Source organism: Calypte anna, chromosome 3 (assembly GCF_003957555.1).
Source record: "Calypte anna isolate BGI_N300 chromosome 3, bCalAnn1_v1.p, whole genome shotgun sequence".
In the NCBI taxonomy this organism is placed as follows: domain Eukaryota; kingdom Metazoa; phylum Chordata; class Aves; order Apodiformes; family Trochilidae; genus Calypte; species Calypte anna.
Window position 1 is genome coordinate 37,521,461 of NC_044246.1, and position 20,394 is coordinate 37,541,854.

The following is a 20,394-nucleotide window of genomic DNA, read 5'->3' on the forward strand; positions in this document are numbered from 1 at the left end:
GCCCCCCATACCATCCCTGGCCCCATCAGCCCGCCTTCCACGCCGCTCCAGTCCCGGGCCAAGGTCGGACGGGCTGGCCGGCAGCCCCTGCCCCCCGAGGCGTGTCGCTGCGCATCGTGGCCGGACAGGGCGGGGCCGCCGCTGCCCTCACGGAGGGCCGGGTCGGGCCGGGCCGGGCGACAGCTGTGCGGGGCCCCGCCTTGTCGCGGGAGGTGGAGGCGCAGGCGCGGCAGCCGCGACCCCGGCTGCGGCAGAGGCAGAGAGAGCGGCGGTGGCAGCGGCAGCGAAGCCATCGGAGGGGTGGTCGTCGTCGTCGCGATGGCGGCGCCGCTGAGCGACGGGGAGCGGCGGAAGCAGATCAGCGTGCGGGGCATCGCGGGGCTGGGGGACGTGGCGGAGGTGCGGAAGAGCTTCAATCGCCACCTCCACTTCACCCTCGTCAAGGACCGCAACGTCGCCACTCCCCGCGACTACTACTTCGCCCTCGCCCACACGGTGCGCGACCACCTGGTGGGACGCTGGATCCGCACCCAGCAGCATTACTACGAGCGGGACCCCAAGGTGAGCGCCGACCGGCCCTGCTGCGGGGGGAAGACGGGCCCTGGGGGTGAGCCTTCCCTGTCGGCCCCGTGGGCGTTTCTGTGTCCCTCTGACGGGTGTCACTGTGGATACGGCCCGTGGGCATCCCCACAGCCGTGTGCCTCTCCTGCACCTTGCTGTGGCCACGTCCCCATGGGTGTTACCACAGCCAGGGTCCTTTGCCATGACCGTGTCCTTGGTGCATCTCACCATGGCTTCTTGTCTGTGGGCATCGCCTCGTTTGTAAGCTGCTGTGGCTGTGTCCCCATGGACATCACCATGGCCGTATACCTTGCGTGCACCTTGCCATGGCCGTGGCCCTCACACAGCTCACTGTGTACGTGTCCATTTGGGCATCGACATGTCTGTGTCTCATGCGTGCACCTCACTGTGGCTCTGTCCCAACAGACCTTGGCCCCTCCATGTCCCTCACACACTTTTTGCCACAGCTGTATACCCATTGGCATCACCATGGCCATGTCCCTCATGCTGTTTGCCATAACTGTATCCCCAAAGCTTCATTGCAACCCCTCCTGATGAGCTTTGCTGTGGTCAGGTATCCCCACAACTGTAAACTTGGCACCTTATTACAGCAAGTTCCCTGTGATTCCCCCTATGAATGTCTTCACGTGGGGCCTCGATGCTGCTAACTTCTCGCACATTTTCACCTGCAGCCGTGCCCTGTGCCTCACACCACTGCAGTGGTGTCCCCTATGGGCATCATCCATGTCTCAAGCACATGCCTCAAGCACAGCCATGTCCTGGCTTTGCTCCTGCACAGCCTGCAAGCAAGCTCAGCCTTGAGGCTGGAGAGGAATTTCTTGCCTTGTGCCAACCACACGAGCTCTCCCAGGTCACCAAACTCCAGGATACTTACGGTTCCTGGGAGGCTTGGACTGTTTCTTCCTGTTCTCCCCACTTGCCAAGTCAGGACAGCAGCGCTGGAGATGCTGGAGGCTGCAGGATTCAGCCTTAATCCTTTTGAATTATGACCCAATCCAGCACTTAACTGGAGAGCCCAGGAGGGCAGGTGTGTAACTGGCAAAGGCTCCATAACTTCCCAGCATGCGGGCAGCTGCCTCCCAAGTTTGGCTTTTGGTTGGAGTGATGAATGTGCCCTGACATTAAGGAGCAGGCTGTGCTTCCACTCTGGTATGGCTGCACAGGCACTGGGAGTCACACCGGTGCGTGGAGCTCTCCCTTTCATCTTGGTCACACAAACACGCTCTGATCCGTATTGCTGCGCTAACAGAAGGGATTGTGCAGATCTTCATAAAGGGCCTGAGAGGAGTTTGGAGTGGGTTTGCTTACTCTCTCGTGAGCTTAGATTTTCACACGTCCCTGCAGGAGGCTGAAAGGAGCGGAGTATTTATGCAAACTGTGCGATGATGTTTCAATCTTACCAATGAGTCCCAAGAAACATATGGATCCTTTCGGACTACCAGCAGAGGTGGCAGGGCATGTAATCCTCCTGCTTAGTTGGGAAAGATTCCAGAGATGAAGGAAAGAGATTCAAGGGGAAGCATGATTTAGCATCAGGCTGTTGCTCTGCTAAAAATTTCTGCTTACTAGCAAAATTGTCTCTAGCAATAGATCTGAACAAGGAATGAAGTTTGCACAGCCTGCTTCTCATCCTACAGACAGGCTTTCCATTAGTATTTGTGGCACAGGCACAGCTGCTTTGAAACTTGGAAGGTCACCACGGAGCAGCCTGTCCTGCACAGTTGTGACAGGAACCCCACCACCCGCAGGACAGTTTATTTATTCAACAGGGGAAACATGTGCGTGAAACTCGGTGTGGGTGAAACGGGAAGACCCATGGGATAAGGAGAGCTGGAAAATCACTAGCAGGAAGGGGCCTTGGCCCTGAGCCCAGGTGGCGTGCGTGGGGGCAGGGGCTTACTTCAGCTCAGCATGGGGAAAACTTTAAAAAGCCCAGCATAAGTATCACCTCAGTTGAGCTTGGTGGTGTATAAATAATATACCACTCAGTATCCTAGATAATTCTTGTCCTAAGTTAATTAAGAACACTTAGCAGGCAAACGGGATTTTTCTATAGAAGGCTGTTGGCAGGGAGACACGCAGCGGAGGGTTGGCTGGGCATTCCCGCCTGAGGTCCTTTCTGACAAACAAACTCTGGTTGCGTGGTGTTCAGGAGCGGGAGCCAAGAACGGTTTGGGAAGATGTCCCTCCTACTCTGGAAAGCACTTGGGTCTGCTCTTAATTTTAAGCTACTTTTGGTGAAAGTGCTTATGTGTAAGTGTCTTGCTTTGCCTCCCCAGCGCATTTACTACCTGTCCTGGAGTTCTACATGGGCCGCACTCTGCAGAACACCATGGTGAACCTGGGCCTGCAGAAACGCTTGTGATGAAGCCATTTACCCAGGTGAAATCTTGGGGGTACTGGGGTGCCCCTGAGGCACTGGGCAAACTTTTTTCATGCTTATGGCTGGATGTCTAATTCTCAGGGCTTCCTCCTTAGGATGTGTTATTTTGACTAGATGAAGTGAAACTTGGCTCTCGTTAGTGGTTGTTTTTGTCTCTTAGAGAAGACCATGGGGGACCCTGCGGCTCCTTGAATAATTAGATGTTTCTGAAACACTGGTTTCATGTGGTGACTGGCAAAATCCAGAAGAAGTACTGGAAAGCAACACCAGTACCCCAAAACACTTGGGATCCCCAAGCTGCAAGTAGCTTTCCATTGCTAGGGAACATGATGGTTCATTATGGAGGTGTAATCTCATGGTTGGAAGCTAAGCCAGAAGGGGAAACTGGAGCACTAAAACACCAGATTACTGTTCAATAGATGCAGGTACATGTGGCATTGCAGCAACACTGCCTGATGAAATTGAATCTCTGGGAAGGTTTGGAAATCTTTTACTGGAATTACAGTGTCATCAGATTTAGTTCAAACTAGGAAAAAAACACATCTGAATACCACCAAGGGCCAATCACAAATGCAAAGCCATCGTTACTTGGGCTTGCAGCCACCTCTGCAGCAGGACAGTGACCTTTCTGACAAATATGAGTTTTGGGCTTTCTCTCCCAAAAGCTTTATTTTCCCCCCTCCTCTTTTCTCTTTGCCCCACTGGATTGATACAAGTTACACTTTCTAGCAGAAGTTGGCCTCTGCCATCCTCTCACAAAATGAGGGTGCTATGGTTGTTGATGAAAGATTCCTGGTGAGTACTTTCCCTGCCAAGGGGATGGGAGGGATTTCTAGGAGAGGAACCTGACGTGTTTCCTCTCTGAGGTATCATGTTCAGAAGGCAGGTTGGTTTTTTTCAGGAATGTTCCCTCAAGTCCCTTTGCAAGGTGTTTTCCAGGGGCTGATTTGGCCCAAACTGTGAATGGAGGCTTCCCTGGCTGTAGCCTTTGTCAGGTGGAGCACATCATGGCCTGTGGCCAGCTGGGATGGGAGGTCTTGTACCCAGCACATCTCTGTCACTGGGAGGATTGTTTCTTCATGACCCCTGTCACACTGTGCACAATACTTTCCCAGCTTGCGGCTTGCAGACGTGCTGAAGTGCTGGGAGAGGAAATTCAGGGAGCAGCCATGATGTCTGCCTGATTCCCTGCTGTCCCTGAGGTGAAATACTCCCCCTCCCTGTCCTGACTTCTAGAGAGTCCTTGCTTCTGGCAGGCTTAATTTTCATCCGGCAGCAGTCCCTGGGCTGGAGAACCAAATGACCTGAGAGATTGCAGCAAAGTAGAGAACCACCTCCAGCCATGGACTCCAGCCAAGGAGCCAGGCAGGATGAGGGAAGGCCTGGAGTGTAACAGCAAGTGCTGCGGTAACCAGGCAAAACAGTGAAGTCATTGCCCTTCCTTAAGGACTGGGTTGGCTTGACCAGAGGGGCAGTGCCCATACCTGGGCAAGACTCATCATTCCCTTGCATGTTGACCCGGCCATTCGCCATCCTGTTCTAATGGCAAGTTAGGTAGAAGGGCCTCCTGGCATGAGGGGCAGCCAGGAAATGAGTGTTTTGTTTGAAGTCTCTAAGGAGACCTAGTTCATGGGAAGTGATGTTTGATGATGGGATAAACTGTTTTTTGGTTTGTTGGGCTGCCCAGGGAATCAGAGGCTGGTGAGATGTTTTGTGGGAGGGGGAGAGTGGGCGGGATGCAGAGACCTCCATGGGTTTAATCTGTCATGTGGGCTGTTTCAAGATCTGTGTTTGCCCTCTTCAGAAAGCAGCCCCAGGGCATGAACTTTGGGTGGTAACACGTTCTCCTGTTCTTTCCCCAATAGCTGGGTTTGGACCTGGAGGAGCTGGAAGAAATCGAAGAAGATGCTGGGCTGGGAAATGGAGGCTTGGGCCGCCTGGCAGGTAACATGAGGGGGAATGGAGCTTCCTTCTCCTGCAGAGCGTGTGGGGACTGAGGTGGCCTGGCTGGAGGCTGTCACACCTTTGCCATTGGCACTGAAATGGGGGCAGAATCCAGGCCTTGGCCCACATCCACCCCACAGCTCTTCAGCAGCTTGGCACCCTCCTGCCTGCTCCTGTCTGACCAGAAATGAGCCCCCTCCCTAGTGAGAGCACCAGGAGGTGTAGTTGTGTTATCTGGGCTCCTGCTGAAAGAGGCTGTCTGGAGCCTTTCTCCTCACCTCCCTGTGAAATCTCTCACTTTTTGGAGGTACTCAAGCAGCTCTCATGTATGCAGATTGTCAGCTGCTATTTTCGTCTGCCTGTCCCATGGGACTGCTAGGGACAAGAGCTCCCTAATGCAGAGGACATGCCAGGGATTTTCTTTACCAGAGCTTCCCCTGAGTGAGGGCTGGAAGGATTTGCTTGGAAAGCAATAATAGTGAAGTATTTGATGGAGCAGCAAGTTGGGGTCAGAAGCCCTGCTTTACTGGGTGGGCAACCTTAGAGCAAGGCTTGGACAGCTCAGGTAAGTTTAGAAGAGCTTCATTGTGAGTAGGCCGGATTTGGGGCTTTGGTGACCTGTCCTTGTCATCAACAAATCTGGGCTGTTCACAGTGGCTTGGCAGGTCCTGCCACAGACTGTCCCCTTCCACACACAGATTTCCTCTGAGAAACAAACATTTCCAGCAGTTTTGGTTGTGGCAGCTCCTCACCCCCAAGCACAGCAGTAGTACACTGTAGCATGTGCAACAAACAAGGGGTGAGGTTCCTTGCAGCATGACCATGTTCCCCTCTTCCAGCTTGCTTCCTAGACTCCATGGCCACGCTGGGGCTGGCAGCATATGGTTACGGCATCCGCTACGAGTTCGGTATCTTCAATCAGAAGATTGTTGATGGCTGGCAGGTACGCTCAAGTTACCCGTCCTCTGTTTCATGCTGCAGTGGCCACCTCTGCCTGTGCGCAAAGCACCGTGATGCCTTGAGCTGCACACAAGCAGGGTGTTTGAGTTGATTTCCTGGTACCAAATGGGCTGCCTTTAAGGCTCTGACTGCCTGAGCAAAGAGAAGTGTAGAGGGTGGTGGAGGTGTGTGCAGCAGGCACCCACCCAGGGACACCTGTGAGCTCATCTTTACCAGTCACGAGCCCAGCAAGATAGTCTTGGGGTTGAGTCCACAGGGCATGGCTAGGACCAGAGGTCTTCCTGCCCACATCTCCATGGTACAGCTGCAACAACCCAGAAGTCCCATCCAGCCTGACAAGGAGTCAGGCTAAGGGTAGAGATGTGGTCAAACACCTCATGAAGGTGTCTAGTGGAGGACGAATTTGAACATGATGAAATACAGGCAAGTGCGTGAGGTGCTGCTGTTCTTGTGGGTTCCCTGGGAGACTGGCATCAGGGCTTAAACAGGGATTCTTCTATAGCATTAATGATCATAATACTTAGCAAGTGAAAATACGTTAAAAATCTGCCCCAGTTGTTAGTTTTCTTTAGTGTATGTCTGGAAATGGTTTCCATTAGGAGACTTGCTTGCCTCTTAGCATAAAGGACCCTTAAAGTAGCCCTCCAAAAGTCAGGGATGGTGAGAAGTTTGCGGGTTGTTTTTTCCTCCTTCCCCACAAAGAACTACATGGTGAAAACAGAGAAAAAAGTATCCACTATAATTGGCTTAAAACCAACAGGAGTGGTGTTGATGCAGGGCTGTGATTCAGGCCTCCTCCTCTGACTGGCAGAAAAATGCCTGCAGGCACAGAACATCTCTCCATGTGCCCCAGCCCCTCTGGCTTCTAGTGCACATCAGCCTCGGTGGCTCTGCTGAATTCACTTTCACCCACGGGTGCTGTTACAAGCAGAGAGGAGAAATCGTCTCTGGTTCAAGGCAGAGCATTTATCCAGAGTTACAGGAGGTGGTTTGCAGCCTGGAAAAGCACTGGTGGGCTTCTAGGGAACAACGTCCCACTATCATAGAATCATAGACTAGTTTAAGTTGGAAGGCACCTTAAAGATCACCTAGTTCCAACCCTGCTTTCAAAAAGCCCAGCTGTCCTCTAGTGGCCTCTGCACATCTGTTTTTAAAGCCAGCTTACTAAAGCTTAGCTTTTAAACTGGCCACCCTTTGCAGAGCCTAGTTAAACCTTTCCTTGGAGACACATGTCATCACTGGAACCTTTTTTGCCTGCTGCAGGTAGAGGAGGCAGATGACTGGCTACGGTATGGCAATCCCTGGGAGAAAGCTCGTCCAGAGTACATGCTCCCTGTGCAGTTCTACGGCCGTGTAGAACATACCCCTGATGGTGTAAAGTGGATCGACACCAAGGTACCAACATTTCTCTTCATGCTGTGCTGGAGGGGGATAGGCCAGAGTAGCTTGGAGGGGGTGATCTGTCACTGGGCTTCCTGAGGTCATCAGATTTTGCTATTGTCCCAGTTCGGCCAAATTTGCTACCCTTGCAATGACAAAGTGATATGACTATGATATATAGTCACATGTGTAGCTTCAGATCAGCTGGAGACCTCTTTACTGATCTCCAGGGTGGAGCTCCACAGTCTTGATGTGATGGATTTATGTTGGAGCAGTATTGTATCCCTGGCAGCTGTGCTAGGTTCCTACCACACTGCTCCAGGCTACTGCTCACTCAGGTTTTGGGGATTCCAAGCAGTACAGTGGAAATGCTGCTTCCTAAAAAGAGGTGAATTTTCAGATAGGGCCGCTAAGGCAACAAGTTGGAAAGGCTCAAAAAGCCAAAGATGCAGGCTCTAAATATAGCATCACTGAGTTCATCTGATTTGTGCTCCAGTCCCGTGGTTCAGGAAGGGCAGGCTTTCTGCTTGCTTCCATGTTCGGAGCTGGTAATAGCAGCTTTGAGCCTGAGCTGTTGCTCATTCCCCCCAGAGGGGAGGTGTTGCTGACGCCAGCATGAAGAGGCTGTTCAGGGCCAACGTGCTGAGCTGCCTGGGTTTTCCCTGCCCTGTGAGCACAGCTTCTTCAGGCCTGTGCTGTCTCTCACATCTTTGCTTGGGGACAGCCTCTGGCTGCTAGGTTGTCATGCCAGTACTTACTTATTTGTTCAGGAGGATGCTGGCTCCTTTTTCTAGTATCAGAGAGGCAGCCCAGGCTCTGTGCTACAGGATCAGGGCCTTGCTTTGCAAGCATCATTCAGCTCTGCTGGCATAAGCTCTCAGTCTCTTTGTTCCAGGCTGAGGTCGAGGTGCTTTGTCTTGCTGCTCTGGAGGTCTGGAGGCATGCAAATGTTGGCACATCAGTGAGCTGGAGCACATAAGCTTGGAAACACCCCCATGCCTTGTCTGGGTAGTGTAATCTGATCTGGGAGCCCCAGTGTTACTCCTTGTAGCCATGTGATGCTTGAGCATCATCTGTAGACTCCACTAATAGTTTTGCTCTCGTGTTTGGTTTGGGTGCTAGACATGTCAGTGGATTTGTGCTGGCAGGTTCAGCAAACTTTGAACATTGGGTGAATTACTCTGGGAAGAGTGCTGCAGTAGTAAGGTTTGGTCCTGGTAGACTGCAGAAGGCTAGTGAACAGGATTCAGGCTGTGGAGTTTATCCCAGATAAACACAAAGCTGCCCTGGCCCCACACCAGCACAGGCAGAATCACAGTGGCCAGCTGAGGATGTTGGTATAGGAAGGTCAGCAGGCTGCTCAGCTCTCTTTTACATTTCATTGATGGGCTTGTAACTCCAGTTAGTCAGTAAAGCTCCAAACAGCTCTGCTTCTCCTATTAATGCTTTATCATTATCGTAGGTGCTGGAAGTGCCCATGATAGCAGGGAAGTCTGTGGAGCTCAGCGAGTGTGTTTTAGTGAGGGGAGATTCTTACCACAGCCAAGAGTTGCCTGTGTCCTCTGGATTCTTCCTGCAGAGGTTTCAGCCACTCTCCCACCTTCTCTTTGGCCACCATGCTTCTAATCAGAGAGGAATGATGTCATTTTGCAGGTTGTCCTTGCTATGCCTTACGACACACCAGTGCCAGGATACAAGAACAACACTGTAAACACCATGAGGCTGTGGTCTGCAAAAGCACCCAATGACTTCAACCTCCAGGAGTGTAAGTCCACTGCCTCTCTTCGTACAAGGCTGGAACATGGTTGTTCCTGTGTGCACAACATCTGTCACAGCACTCCCCATCTGACCTGCTTTATCCATATCTCCTGGCAACCTCCAAGACACAGCACTGTGTGCACATTTGTGTTTCACACTTCCTCCAACCACTTCCAGGGCCCTTCTGCACCAGAACACCTGTCCATCCTCTTTCCATCCCTGGCACACTTAGCATGTTCTCAAACCCTGTGCTCTATGACTTTTCCAAGTGATAGACCACCTGCTACTGCATCCTGCACATCGCCAAATCAGCTTCACACCCACACTTGCCATGGGGGTTCCTCTCTGTACAGCATCATCCCTTAGAGTGGAAGGAAAAGATCAGCAGAGCCCACCTTAGAGCTGATTTGGGTCTATGTGTCAACTCCCCAGTGCTTTTTTCCAGGCTCTAGGTGTAGTGCACAGGGCAATGAACATAACAAATGTCAGTGCTGTTATAGAAAGGGAAGGTTTCAGACTAGACTGATGTGATATATTCTTTTAAAACTGGTGAGTGCAGATATGTGTGTCCAAGCAGCCTGCCCAGGAGAACTTGTGTGGGCCAAGGGGTGATGGCTTTCGAGTTCTCATAATCTCTTTAATTCTTGATTGGCAGCTGCAAGCTGGGTTTCAGCTTAGGAATTGAGTGTGATTGTGGTCTTTGTACTTCCTTGCCCTGTCCCATTTCTCCTTAGTCATTAAGCATGATGTCCTGTCACTCACTTCTGATTTTTCCTTCTCTGGCTGCTGTTTGCCTTCAGCTTCTGTCTGTCCTTTCCTGATCTGTATGCCTTGAGAAACTGCATGAAGATATGCCTGTCTCTTATCCCATCACCTCCTGTCTCTCTGGTGCCTCTCATGCATGGACATTCCCATTCAAGTTTCATAAATACCAGTCTAAAGATTCCTGTTACAAATCTCTCTACAAGTGGGGAGGGAAAAGTGCAGTCTCGGGGACCTGGATGAGTCAGATGTTGAAGTGCTGTGTGTATTTCTGTCTTGTTTCAGTCAATGTGGGTGACTACATTGAGGCTGTGTTGGACAGAAACCTGGCAGAAAACATCTCCAGAGTCCTGTACCCAAATGACAACGTGAGTGATTATTTCGCCTTTCGTCCCTGCTGCTTGGGATCGTTCTCCCTGTAGCTGTATCACCTTGTTTGCAATCACTGCAAGGTCGTGGCCACCCGATGTGGTGCATCTCTAGTTTGAGGATTTTTAATATAGTAGGTTGGCCCCTCAGTGATCAGACACAGTTCTGCTGGCTTCAGAGAGTCTCTGCTAACTGATGGCAGCTGACAGTTTGGCCCAGATTGTATTGCTGCTCTCTTCTCTCTTCAAATTGAAGCCAGTTTCCAGTTTACATGGCTTACACTTCACAGAAGTAAGTTGTCATTTCAGAGGCGGCCATGAGGGGACACTCGTTTCCATCTCCCAGTTCGAGTGGTCTGTCACTGCTGGGACTGTCCCAGGCCATGCACTCGCTGGGCAGTGTATCCAAAAGATAAGAGCCCTCACTATCTAGTTCTGAATTAGCATCAGCACTTGAAAAACTCATCTCCTGCACTTTGCCCTCACCCTCTCATTCCTGCGGGTGCTTTAAAATAGATCAGCATGAAGTGTTGTGTGCATGGGAGGCAGCTAATGTACCATTGCCAGGAGTCCAAAATCCTTGGTCCAAAAGCCATGCAAAGGGTGTTGCAGTGAGGGAAGGAGCTGCACTTGCTCTGTATGAGTAGCGTGGATGTGGCAGGTTCTTTTACCTTTTGGAGGCCAGTGTTTGGGATGCTGGGCCCCTTGTCAGTTCTTACAGTTGTTGGCTCATTAGGATCAGTATGAGAAATATCCTTATTTGCTCTGAGGAGGTGCTGAGGCCTGTTGGGAAGTCTATCAGAGTGCATAGGAGCATCTCCATGGGTTTGGCTGCCAACTGGAGACGGCAACTGCAGCACTGATGGCTGTGGTCACCCTCACTTGCAGTTCTTTGAGGGCAAGGAGCTGCGGCTGAAGCAGGAGTACTTTGTGGTGGCTGCTACGCTCCAAGACATCATCCGCCGCTTTAAGTCCTCCAAATTTGGCTGTCGAGACCCTGTGAGAACATGTTTTGAAACCTTCCCAGACAAGGTGAGTTTGTGAGCAGAGGGGGTGTTGGGACACTTCAGCCAGACCTGCCTATCACAGGGAGAACAGGGTGTTCAGGACAATGTGGTGGCATGTATAGAAAGACCCTGGCAATTTGGGTTGGAAAAAAGGGTGATCCCTGAGCCTGTTTTGCCAAGGAATATTTTGGGTCAAAACCTACAAAGTTTGAATAGCTCCCTTCACGGGAGCTCTGTTTGTTCCTGGAGTGTGTTCCATGAAAAGAGCCTTGGGGGATGACCCTCTCCCCTCAATCCCATGCATGTGGGGCACTGTCACAGTCTTATCACTGCCAGATCTGAGCCCTGCAAGTCTGTGTTGCAGGTGGCTATTCAGCTAAATGACACCCACCCTGCCCTGTCCATCCCAGAGCTCATGCGGATCTTGGTGGATGTGGAGAAAGTGGACTGGGACAAGGTAAGGAGAGCTGGGAGGTCTGTGATGAACCTTGCAGGGGAAAGAGCTGCTGTCCTGTCCTCACGTGGACAGAAGTTTTCTTTCCCCTCCTGGTCTGGGCACTGCTGTCTGTAACACAGGCCTGGGAGATCACCAAGCAGACCTGTGCCTACACCAACCACACCGTGCTGCCTGAAGCCCTGGAGCGCTGGCCGGTCTCCATGTTTGAAAAGCTCCTGCCACGTCATCTAGAGATCATTTATGCCCTCAACCAAATGCATCTGGATGTAAGGGACTGAGCTGGTCACAGGCTGTGGGAACTCTAGGGGGTCTCGATCTGGCTGCCTTCAGGATGGGAATGTTCCTACATCCTATGGCTGGGGTGCTAATGTCTGTCTTTCTGCCTGCCTGCCTGCCTGTAGCGGGTGGCAGCTCTCTACCCAGGGGACATCGACCGTCTCCGGAGGATGTCAGTGATCGAGGAAGGAGACTGCAAACGTATCAACATGGCACACCTGTGTGTGATTGGCTCCCACGCAGTCAACGGCGTTGCCCGCATTCACTCGGACATTGTGAAGAACTCGGTGTGAGTTGGGGAAGACTCAAGGCATGCACCCACTCACTGGGCTTTGCCTGCAAGCCTGGGGGGCTAGCTGGAGACATTGGGTGTCAAGGTCTGCTTTGGTTGCTCTGCTGTGCATGGCAGGCTGGGGAGACCATCTCATTCATGTGTGTGCAAGGTCTGCCTCATCCCTCTGTTGAAACCCTCAGGATTAGGGCTGAGGAAAAGGGTGAGAAGCAGCATAGTGAGTTCGTGGTTGTTACAGGGAGATCTGCAGAGACTGCCCTGAGTCAGGACCACATACCATGGGGACCTAGATGAAGCTCTGGGGAGGGGTGGTGTGTGGTTCAGAACTCCCTGGTGTCCAGGTTCAAGGATTTCTATGAGCTGGAGCCTGAGAAGTTTCAGAACAAGACAAATGGGATCACGCCAAGGCGCTGGCTCTTGCTGTGCAACCCGGGACTGGCAGACGTCATTGCTGAGGTGAGTCACAAGTGTCTGAATTGAGGGGCTGGTGTGATGTGTTTCTTCTGATAACCTCTCCGTGTGGTCTGATCACACCTGAGGCCAATACCTGGTGGGTGTGGCAAGGGACAACCTGGGAGGAACATGCCTGTTGCACACCTAGATGTGAGATTGGCTGGCTTTAAAGTTGCTGAATAAGATTTGGCCAAAAAAAGCTGGGGAAAATTATATCTGATTCCCTGCCATGGCAGTGCTACACAAACCTGTCAGGCAGTACTATGGTGTGTGAAATGGGTTGTCTACAAAAGCATTCTGTCTCACAGGCACACAAAAGCTCTTTTGGAACCTCCAGCCCCTGTTTGTGAAGCAAAAACCTGTGCTAAAAGGCCTAGTAAAGAGAGATTACACTTGACATGTCACAGTTGAATAAATCCTGCAATTAACTGTGTCTTTATATTCAGCCCACATGTTTCTTCAGGTGCCAGAAAGCCTGGCACATGTGCACATATCCTCTCTCTAATGCTCCTTGAGAGAGAGGGACTTAGGCAAGTTTTTTGCATTTGCCCTGTTTGCCCTGTACATTTGGGCTCCCTGATGACACAGAGAGGTAACCTTGCCATAAGGAAGTGTGCCCCTTTTCCTGTCCAGAGTGCCTTTTCCAATTCCCAGTGGGACTATGGCATCTCTTTTGGATGAGCAGAGTTGTGGACTAGGTGAGGTGTCTCATGGGTGGGACATCCCTCTCTTGGTTTGTCCTTTTAGAAAATCGGGGAAGGCTTTATCACAGATCTGAGCCAGCTGAAGAAGCTACTGGACTTCGTCAATAATGAGACTTTTATCAGGGATGTGGCAAAAGTCAAACAGGTAATGTGCACTGGAGATGGGGTCAGGGGAGAAGAAGAATAAAGGCATCATGCTTCCAGAAGCACCACTCGACAGCTCACTTCTGATGCAAGGCCTGGGAGCCCATGCGTGTTCCTCATCAGATTTTCTTGCCAGGAGAACAAGCTGAAGTTTGCAGCCTACTTGGAGGAACAGTACAAGGTCAAAGTCAACCCTTCATCCATGTTCGATGTTCAGGTCAAGCGAATCCATGAGTACAAGCGGCAGCTGCTGAACTGCCTGCATGCTATCACCCTCTACAACCGTAAGTCCTGCCTGGGCTGATAGGCAATGGGTGTCCTCCCAGCTGTGCTCCAGTTTTTCCCATGTAAAAGTACACCAGCCAAGGACTCCTGAGGCTAGCTCTGCCCTCCTGTATGAAGGGCTTCTTTCCAGGGTGTCTGAAGGGTCATACAGAGCTGTGAGGAAAAGCTCACAGCCCACATATCCAGCCCACCTGGGTCCTAGGGCCCAGGTAACCCCCAAACCTGTACTGCAGGTGTTTTAGGACTGACCTGGTGCAAGTTAAAACCCCACTCCCCAGTGTATGCTTTGGACCTCTGCCTGTTCCCAAAGGGAAGCAAGTCATGGGAGCTCTGCATCATGCTGGCTTGAGTAGTTCTCCAAGGACTTTGGAGCCCATTTTCACCCAGCACAGCTCCAGCAGATGTGTGGTTGGCCTTCAGGTCCTGCAAGTTCACTTAGCTCACATGATGCATTCAGTGTCCAGTTTATCTTCACTTCAGTTGTGTTATGCCCTACTCTTTCAGGCATCAGAAGCAATCCATCCAAATCCTTTGTGCCCAGGACTATTATGATTGGAGGAAAGGTAACATAAATTTCAGGGTCCGTGCATGCATGGTTCACTGAGGGTGTGGGGAAGGTGCTGTCCCCTTTCTGTGGTTTGGCCAGGCTTGCTGTGGGCTACCCAGCATGTGTCTGCTGGCAGGCTCTTCAGGGAACACCTTCATGGGTTAATAAAACTGAACAAGGCCCCATCACCTTTTCCATGTGGCTCAGGACTGCTCCTCCCAGTAGGATGTTTTTGCTGATCCATGTTAACAGCAGAGATGGGGCCTAGATTCTCCCTGTGGTGCACTGGCACCTGTCATGTTCTTCTGTCCTTAAAAACCTTCACATTTCTGGGCTGCTCTTCTTCAGGCAGCCCCTGGCTACCACATGGCCAAGATGATCATCAAACTCATCACTTCCATCGGTGAGGTCATCAACAATGATCCCTATGGGGGACAAGCTCAAGGTCATCTTCCTGGAGAACTACCGGGTATCCTTGGCTGAAGGGTAATGTCTGGTCCTGTGTAAGCATACATCAGGAGCTGGGCACGTCCCAGATGAGCCCAGAAACTGGCTGGCCTGACCGAGGCCTGTCCACAGCAGGTCACCTGGCTCTGCCTTAGGAAGGGCCTGGGGCTCCATGCAGGGTTAAGCAGCTTCATGCAGGAGGGCAAGCAGCTGGATGGGGGTGCAGGTAGAGCTAAGCCTGGCTTTGGCCCAGAGCCACACTGAACTGAGGTTGAGGTCAGCAGGGCCAAGGTCAGCAGATGCCAGGGTTGTTTTGCTGTCCTGGGGAGCTGCAGTGTGCCAGGGGATTAACTCCTACCTCTCTTGCACCCGACAGTGATCCCTGCAGCAGATCTCTCCCAGCAGATCTCCACAGCTGGCACAGAGCCTCGGGTACTGGCAACATGAAGTTCATGGTGAACGGGGCCCTCACCATTGGTACCATGGACGGGGCCAATTGTGGAGATGGCTGAGGAAGCTGGTGAAGAAAACCTTCTTCATCTTTGGCATGCGGGTGGAGGGTTGGAGGCCCTGGATCGCCAAGGGTTGGTGCTGGGGATAGCCAGTGTGTGCCATGACTTGGCAGATGGGTTACACGTCCCAGCTCTGTCAGGGAGAACCATGATCCCTAGGAGGAGCACCATCCTTCCTGAGCAGCTCTGGAGCAGGAAAAAGTGGGGGGGCTGGAGGCAGCCTCCACCCGGGGCTGGATCAGTGGATGGTCTGTGTGAGGATGCAGCCAGAAGCTCACCCAGAGCAACAATGGCTGTGAGTGGGATGTGAGCCTGGGCACAAAGTATTCCAGGCATTGACTGGTTCTGAGAGGGTGCCCTTGATGGGATATAGCCCCAGGAACAAGGCCCCTCACTCAGGAGCCATATGACATCCTTGCCTGCCCTCCCTGCCCCAGATAGGCCAGGTCCTTGCTCTGCAGGTGCTGGGTTCTCAGGTGGGAGCACCAGTCTCTACAGCCTGTCTCTGCTGGTGCAGGTATAACGCACGGGTACGTACTACGAGCGCCTGCCAGAGCTGCGGCAGGCCATCGACCAGATCCACAGTGGGTTTTTCTCCCCTCGAGAACCCTGGTTGCTTTCAGGATGTTGTGAACATGCTCATGCACCATGACAGGTGAGTCCTTGTCCAAAAACATCCTCTTGGGGTCCATCCAGGCTGCCTTCCCAGCTTGCCTGGGTGCCCCCTCCACAAGGGCCAAGCCCTGCCTGCCTGCAGGAAAGATGCCTGTGCAGCCCTGTCCTGCCAGGATACCACCTACAGCAGGCAGACCCTGGCCTTACTTTGCTCTGGATTTCAGGTTTAAGGTGTTTGCTGACTATGAGGCCTACATTAAAATGCCAAGGCCAAGTGGACCAGCTGTTCATGGTAAGAGCTGCCCAGTGCCGAGGGGTGGGATGGGATGCTTGACAGCAGGGAGGTTGGGGGAGCTGGGATGAGTGTGCTCATGTGGAGCCTTTCTTACAGACACCACCGTTGTGTGGGCACAGGGCTGGCAGGTTTTGCAAGCTTTAGCAGCCCCACACCATGGTGGTTAACCACCCAAGTGTGCATCACCTGTGCTGTGAGCCAGGAAAGAGGCTGGGTGAAGGACTTGACTGCTGACATTGTCTCTCCTCTTCCAGGACCCTCGGGAGTGGACTAAGAAAGTCATCAGGAACATTTGCGTGCTCTGGCAAGTTCTCCAGTGACAGGACCATCACAGAGTATGCCCGGGAGATCTGGGGTGTGGAGCCATCTGACACAAAAATTCCCCCACCCAACCTCCCCCGAGATTGATGCAAGCACCAGAAGGAAGAAGGAGGGATGGATTCCCAGCCCAGGGGTCCTCACCTGCATTTCACCACCAATCAGATGGGCTTGGCTCTGCAGGAACAAGGCCTTTCTCCCCAGAGATTAGAAGGATACTCTGAGGAGAAGCCCTGACTGAGGGAACAGGAGTTGGGGGAGGAGAAAGGACCCTGTGTTTGTACCCATGTAGTCCAGCCTGCATGTGCTGCATAGTGCTTTTAGTGAGATGATGACAGAGAAGTCTTCCACAGCTGTGCTCCATGCTTAACAAGGGCTTTCCCACTAAATCCTCCCCTCTGCCCGTGTGAACTCTGGTCTGGCCTCTTTGACCCTGCCCCACAAGCAGGTTTAGCCATCACTGTGTCTTGCATCCCTTTACCAGTGGGTCTGCCAGCCCCAAATTAGGGGAAGGAAAGGCCACCATTCTGACCCTCTGGTCACCCCCTTCCCCAGTACTGCCTTAGAGAGTTGGGGCTGGCTGTTAAAGCAGCTGGCCTCCAGTGCAAGCACCAATGTCAAATACTATGTGCACAAGAAGAGGGGGCCTGGATCAGCAACTTTCTTGCCACAGAGCTTGCTCTAGCCACCTCCCACACCTCCCAGTAACCAAGCCACTCCAGGAATTTTTAGTCTCCATTTTCTAAGTAGAGAGGGCTGTACCTGCCACTGCCAGCTGGGTGGCTGACTTTGCTGGGTCCCTAGGCCCTTAAGCAGGCTCTTAGCTCTCCAGACACAGTTGTCTGGGTGCTACCCAGGGGGCGAATATGTAGCACATTCTCTGCATCCCTTCAGTTGCTGGGTCATGCTGCTCTGTGTTTCCCTCCTCGTGCTGGGTCAGAGTTTAACACCCATAGTGCTGTGCAATGCACCAGTACTCCCCTGTGTGACACCAACCCCATTAAAACAATAAGAACACCTGGTTGACTTTGGGCTGACTTCTGACTACACCACAGATGTGGATCTACGGTTGCAGCAAGTTCAGGCCATGACACCTGTCCAGCATGCTGGACTTCTTCACTGTGGGTGCATGGGATCTAGTCCCTCACGTGGTGGCATGGGTGCTGGCACTGTCCTGGGGACAACATGCCCATGGGGAGAAAGGTTGGTCTTGCCAGTAGACGGGGTCTACAGGAGGAGATGGGTGGTACTAGAGGCTGCACTGGGCAGCTAGGGCCAAAGCCGTATCTGCACAGCTGGCATGTTGATTACATGCCCTGGGGTGGGGGTTACAGCGTTGGGTTTGCCCTGTAAATCACACACAGGGCTGGCTTCTGCTCTAGAAATCCCAGAGGCAGCATTTCCCCCATCACCAGTGGGGAAGCTGGCAGGCACAGAACCACTGGGCTCCAGAAGGACCTCCCCCAGCACTGACAGCAGCCACAAAGATTTACCAGGTCCCACCAACACGACCATCTCCCATGCACAACTCCACTGCAGCCCTGCACACACCCAGTTGACCCACCCAACTAGGGAAAAAGTCACAAAAACTTCCAGGTAAAACAGTGAAAGCTGCAGAGATCAGCAGTCAATGCCTTTATTAAAACTACACCACTTTTAGATAAACATTTCAGTTTAAATTTCCAAGCATATCACCAGCCTACTAACAGGAATGGCGGTGTTGGTATCACCAACACCAGCAGTTCACATGCTGGACCCTCAGCTCTGTCACACCAGAGGATGGCAGCTGCCCACTGCACTTTGCCCCAAGCCAGGTGCCAGTAGCAGCATTAGCTGGAACATGCACATCACTCTCCAGAGCCAAGGAAGTGTTTCTCTTCTGTCAGTGCAATAAATACAAGTGCATCAAACTTAAGTGGCACAGCTTATGAGTATCATGAGTTAGAAAATCTCAGGGATAACCACACTATGGCATAAGAATCTCAGTACAGGAACAAGTTACTATTTGCTTTGCAACTAGTATGGGCCTGCAGGTATAATTTGGATGCATGCTGAGCAGTTTATACTGCGCCAAACACCCTTGAACAGACCCTCAAGGCAGCACAATTCATTCTTAGCACTAGGGACATCTACTACACCTGATAATTTCCATATACACTGATGGGAACCAGGGCTAGGTCCCCAGCCAGACACCACGGACACCATATGACCCTCTCCCATCCCAGTGCAAAGCTCATCAGTGGTATAAAACAGTCCCTGTTCTAGCCCCAGGCAGAGCAAGGATATCCCTAGAATCATTCCTGATGGAAAATGCTCATTTTCACTTCTGCCTCCTGGACAATGTGCCCCAACCACGGCTGCGAGATGGGTCGAAAAGTGCTACTGAAAATGCCTGGATTCCCAGAGCACAGATGGAAGGGGCAGATGAGGAGGGACACCCCAGGCTTATTTTTTGCATCAATAACTGCATACCCCTGCCTGATTTTAACCAGAGAGGAACAGCATAGCTACCAGGAAAAGGAACACCTGAACTAAGGAGCTAAAAGGTAGCTGAGGAAAAAAACCTGCCCTTCCCATCCATAGGAAGCACATCACAGCTCAGGCCCACATTGTTCATGGCAGGGGGAGATCAAGCAAAAAAGTAATCTCACTCTTCCTGGCTTAAACTCCAAAGTTTGAAATTTAGCTACATAAGTAACTTCAGTCTTTACAGGAAGTGCACGTGAAGAAGGGGAGCAGCTCCACAGAGGATTCCAGGGATGGGAGCAGAAATTATGTTCAGAAGGAAAGGGATACACAAAAGATAAAAGGACACTAACCTTTTTCATTAAGTAGATGTTTGAAAAGGAAGAACAAAAAAAAACAATCTTTCATTTTATTTCCAAATGCGTGCAATTAGCCCAACACTTGCAATACATGGTGACTGAAGAGCTAAATAAAAATATGTCTCCCCACCTGGACCTTCTGTGCATTTGTAATTACAGCCACTTACCAAAAAGGAAAGGCAAAACATGTATTTCTTAGAACGAGAACACTTCAAACTCAAGCAAGACAACTGTGGTATGGAGATACAGCAAAAGCCATTCACCTATGAATGAGTTTCTATATGATCCAAAAACAGCAGCAGTGTTTAGAAGCAAAAGAAACACCCTTGGTCATGACACACGTGTCCTAGGAATGTCTGTCCTCAGCAGTAAAGGGCTGGATTGGCCAGGCTTTGTTGTGCTTGCATTTTTCACGGTTTGATACATGGCTCCTGGGCTGTTATCACCCTTCCATCCATGTAAAAAAAGAAGCCAACAACTTTTTTCTTCTACCATCACAGACACTGATGCTGGGAGCTGGAGTTGCCAAGGGGTACACATCAGGACTGGAGTGGGAATCCCTGACCTCCTCTAGTGCCAGGGATGGAAGAATGGCAGAGTGAACCATAGGGAGGGGGAAGGGAAAGGAGACAGAGGAAGAAAAAAAAGAAAAATCTCTGTGCTGCCAAGCAGCCAGTCTTCAGTGATGATGCTCATGTTCAGATTTTCCCAGGAATTCCCTAGAAAAAGAAATAACACAGCAGTGACACTTAGCTCTCCTACACCCTGGTGCATGCTGAAGCCTGCCGATCTTCCCATTGCCCCAGCAAACACAAGGGTTTGAGCACTTGCAGCTACAGGGAACAGCCCTGAATTTTGCTCTCACCAACCAGTGGCTCCCACAAGAAAAGGCAAGCAGAAGTAGCTGCTCTGCAACTAGTCCCAGGCATCCAGCTCAGCAGAGGTAAGCTAGAGAGAAATGCTCCCAGCTTTCTGTGGTTCCCCTTCTCAAATCCCGCTTTGAAGGAGAGCTCTGATCCTGTGCTAAGCCAGACCCATTATCTCACCCATCCTGAAGACCAAAGGGGTTTCCATAAGAGC

General features: G+C 51.6%; 2 protein-coding genes across 2 annotated transcripts in view; one reads left to right on the plus strand and one right to left on the minus strand.

Moving 5' to 3' along the window:
• Positions 1-242: 242 nt before the first annotated feature.
• On the plus strand, positions 243-17,510 carry PYGB (glycogen phosphorylase B). The gene is given in 29 exon segments (XM_030447885.1): positions 243-561; positions 2,862-2,874; positions 2,877-2,935; positions 2,937-2,961; positions 4,829-4,909; positions 5,749-5,852; positions 7,133-7,264; positions 8,903-9,014; positions 10,055-10,137; positions 11,026-11,169; positions 11,509-11,601; positions 11,721-11,867; positions 12,003-12,166; positions 12,511-12,625; positions 13,370-13,471; positions 13,607-13,754; positions 14,260-14,318; positions 14,651-14,727; positions 14,729-14,793; positions 15,126-15,173; positions 15,176-15,246; positions 15,248-15,333; positions 15,779-15,791; positions 15,794-15,868; positions 15,870-15,916; positions 16,101-16,131; positions 16,133-16,168; positions 16,426-16,464; positions 16,466-17,510. Coding segments are annotated over 29 exon segments (2,526 nt in total). The 5' UTR covers positions 243-318; the 3' UTR covers positions 16,580-17,510.
• A 1,950-nt stretch (positions 17,511-19,460) lies between these two features.
• ABHD12 (abhydrolase domain containing 12) overlaps positions 19,461-20,394 on the minus strand; it is a 43,018-nt gene continuing 42,084 nt past the window's right edge. Inside the window, exon 13 of the mRNA XM_030447745.1 lies at positions 19,461-20,033. Within this exon, the coding sequence (XP_030303605.1) occupies positions 19,994-20,033 (40 nt within the window). The 3' untranslated portion in view covers positions 19,461-19,993. The remainder of the gene's footprint in view (positions 20,034-20,394) is intronic.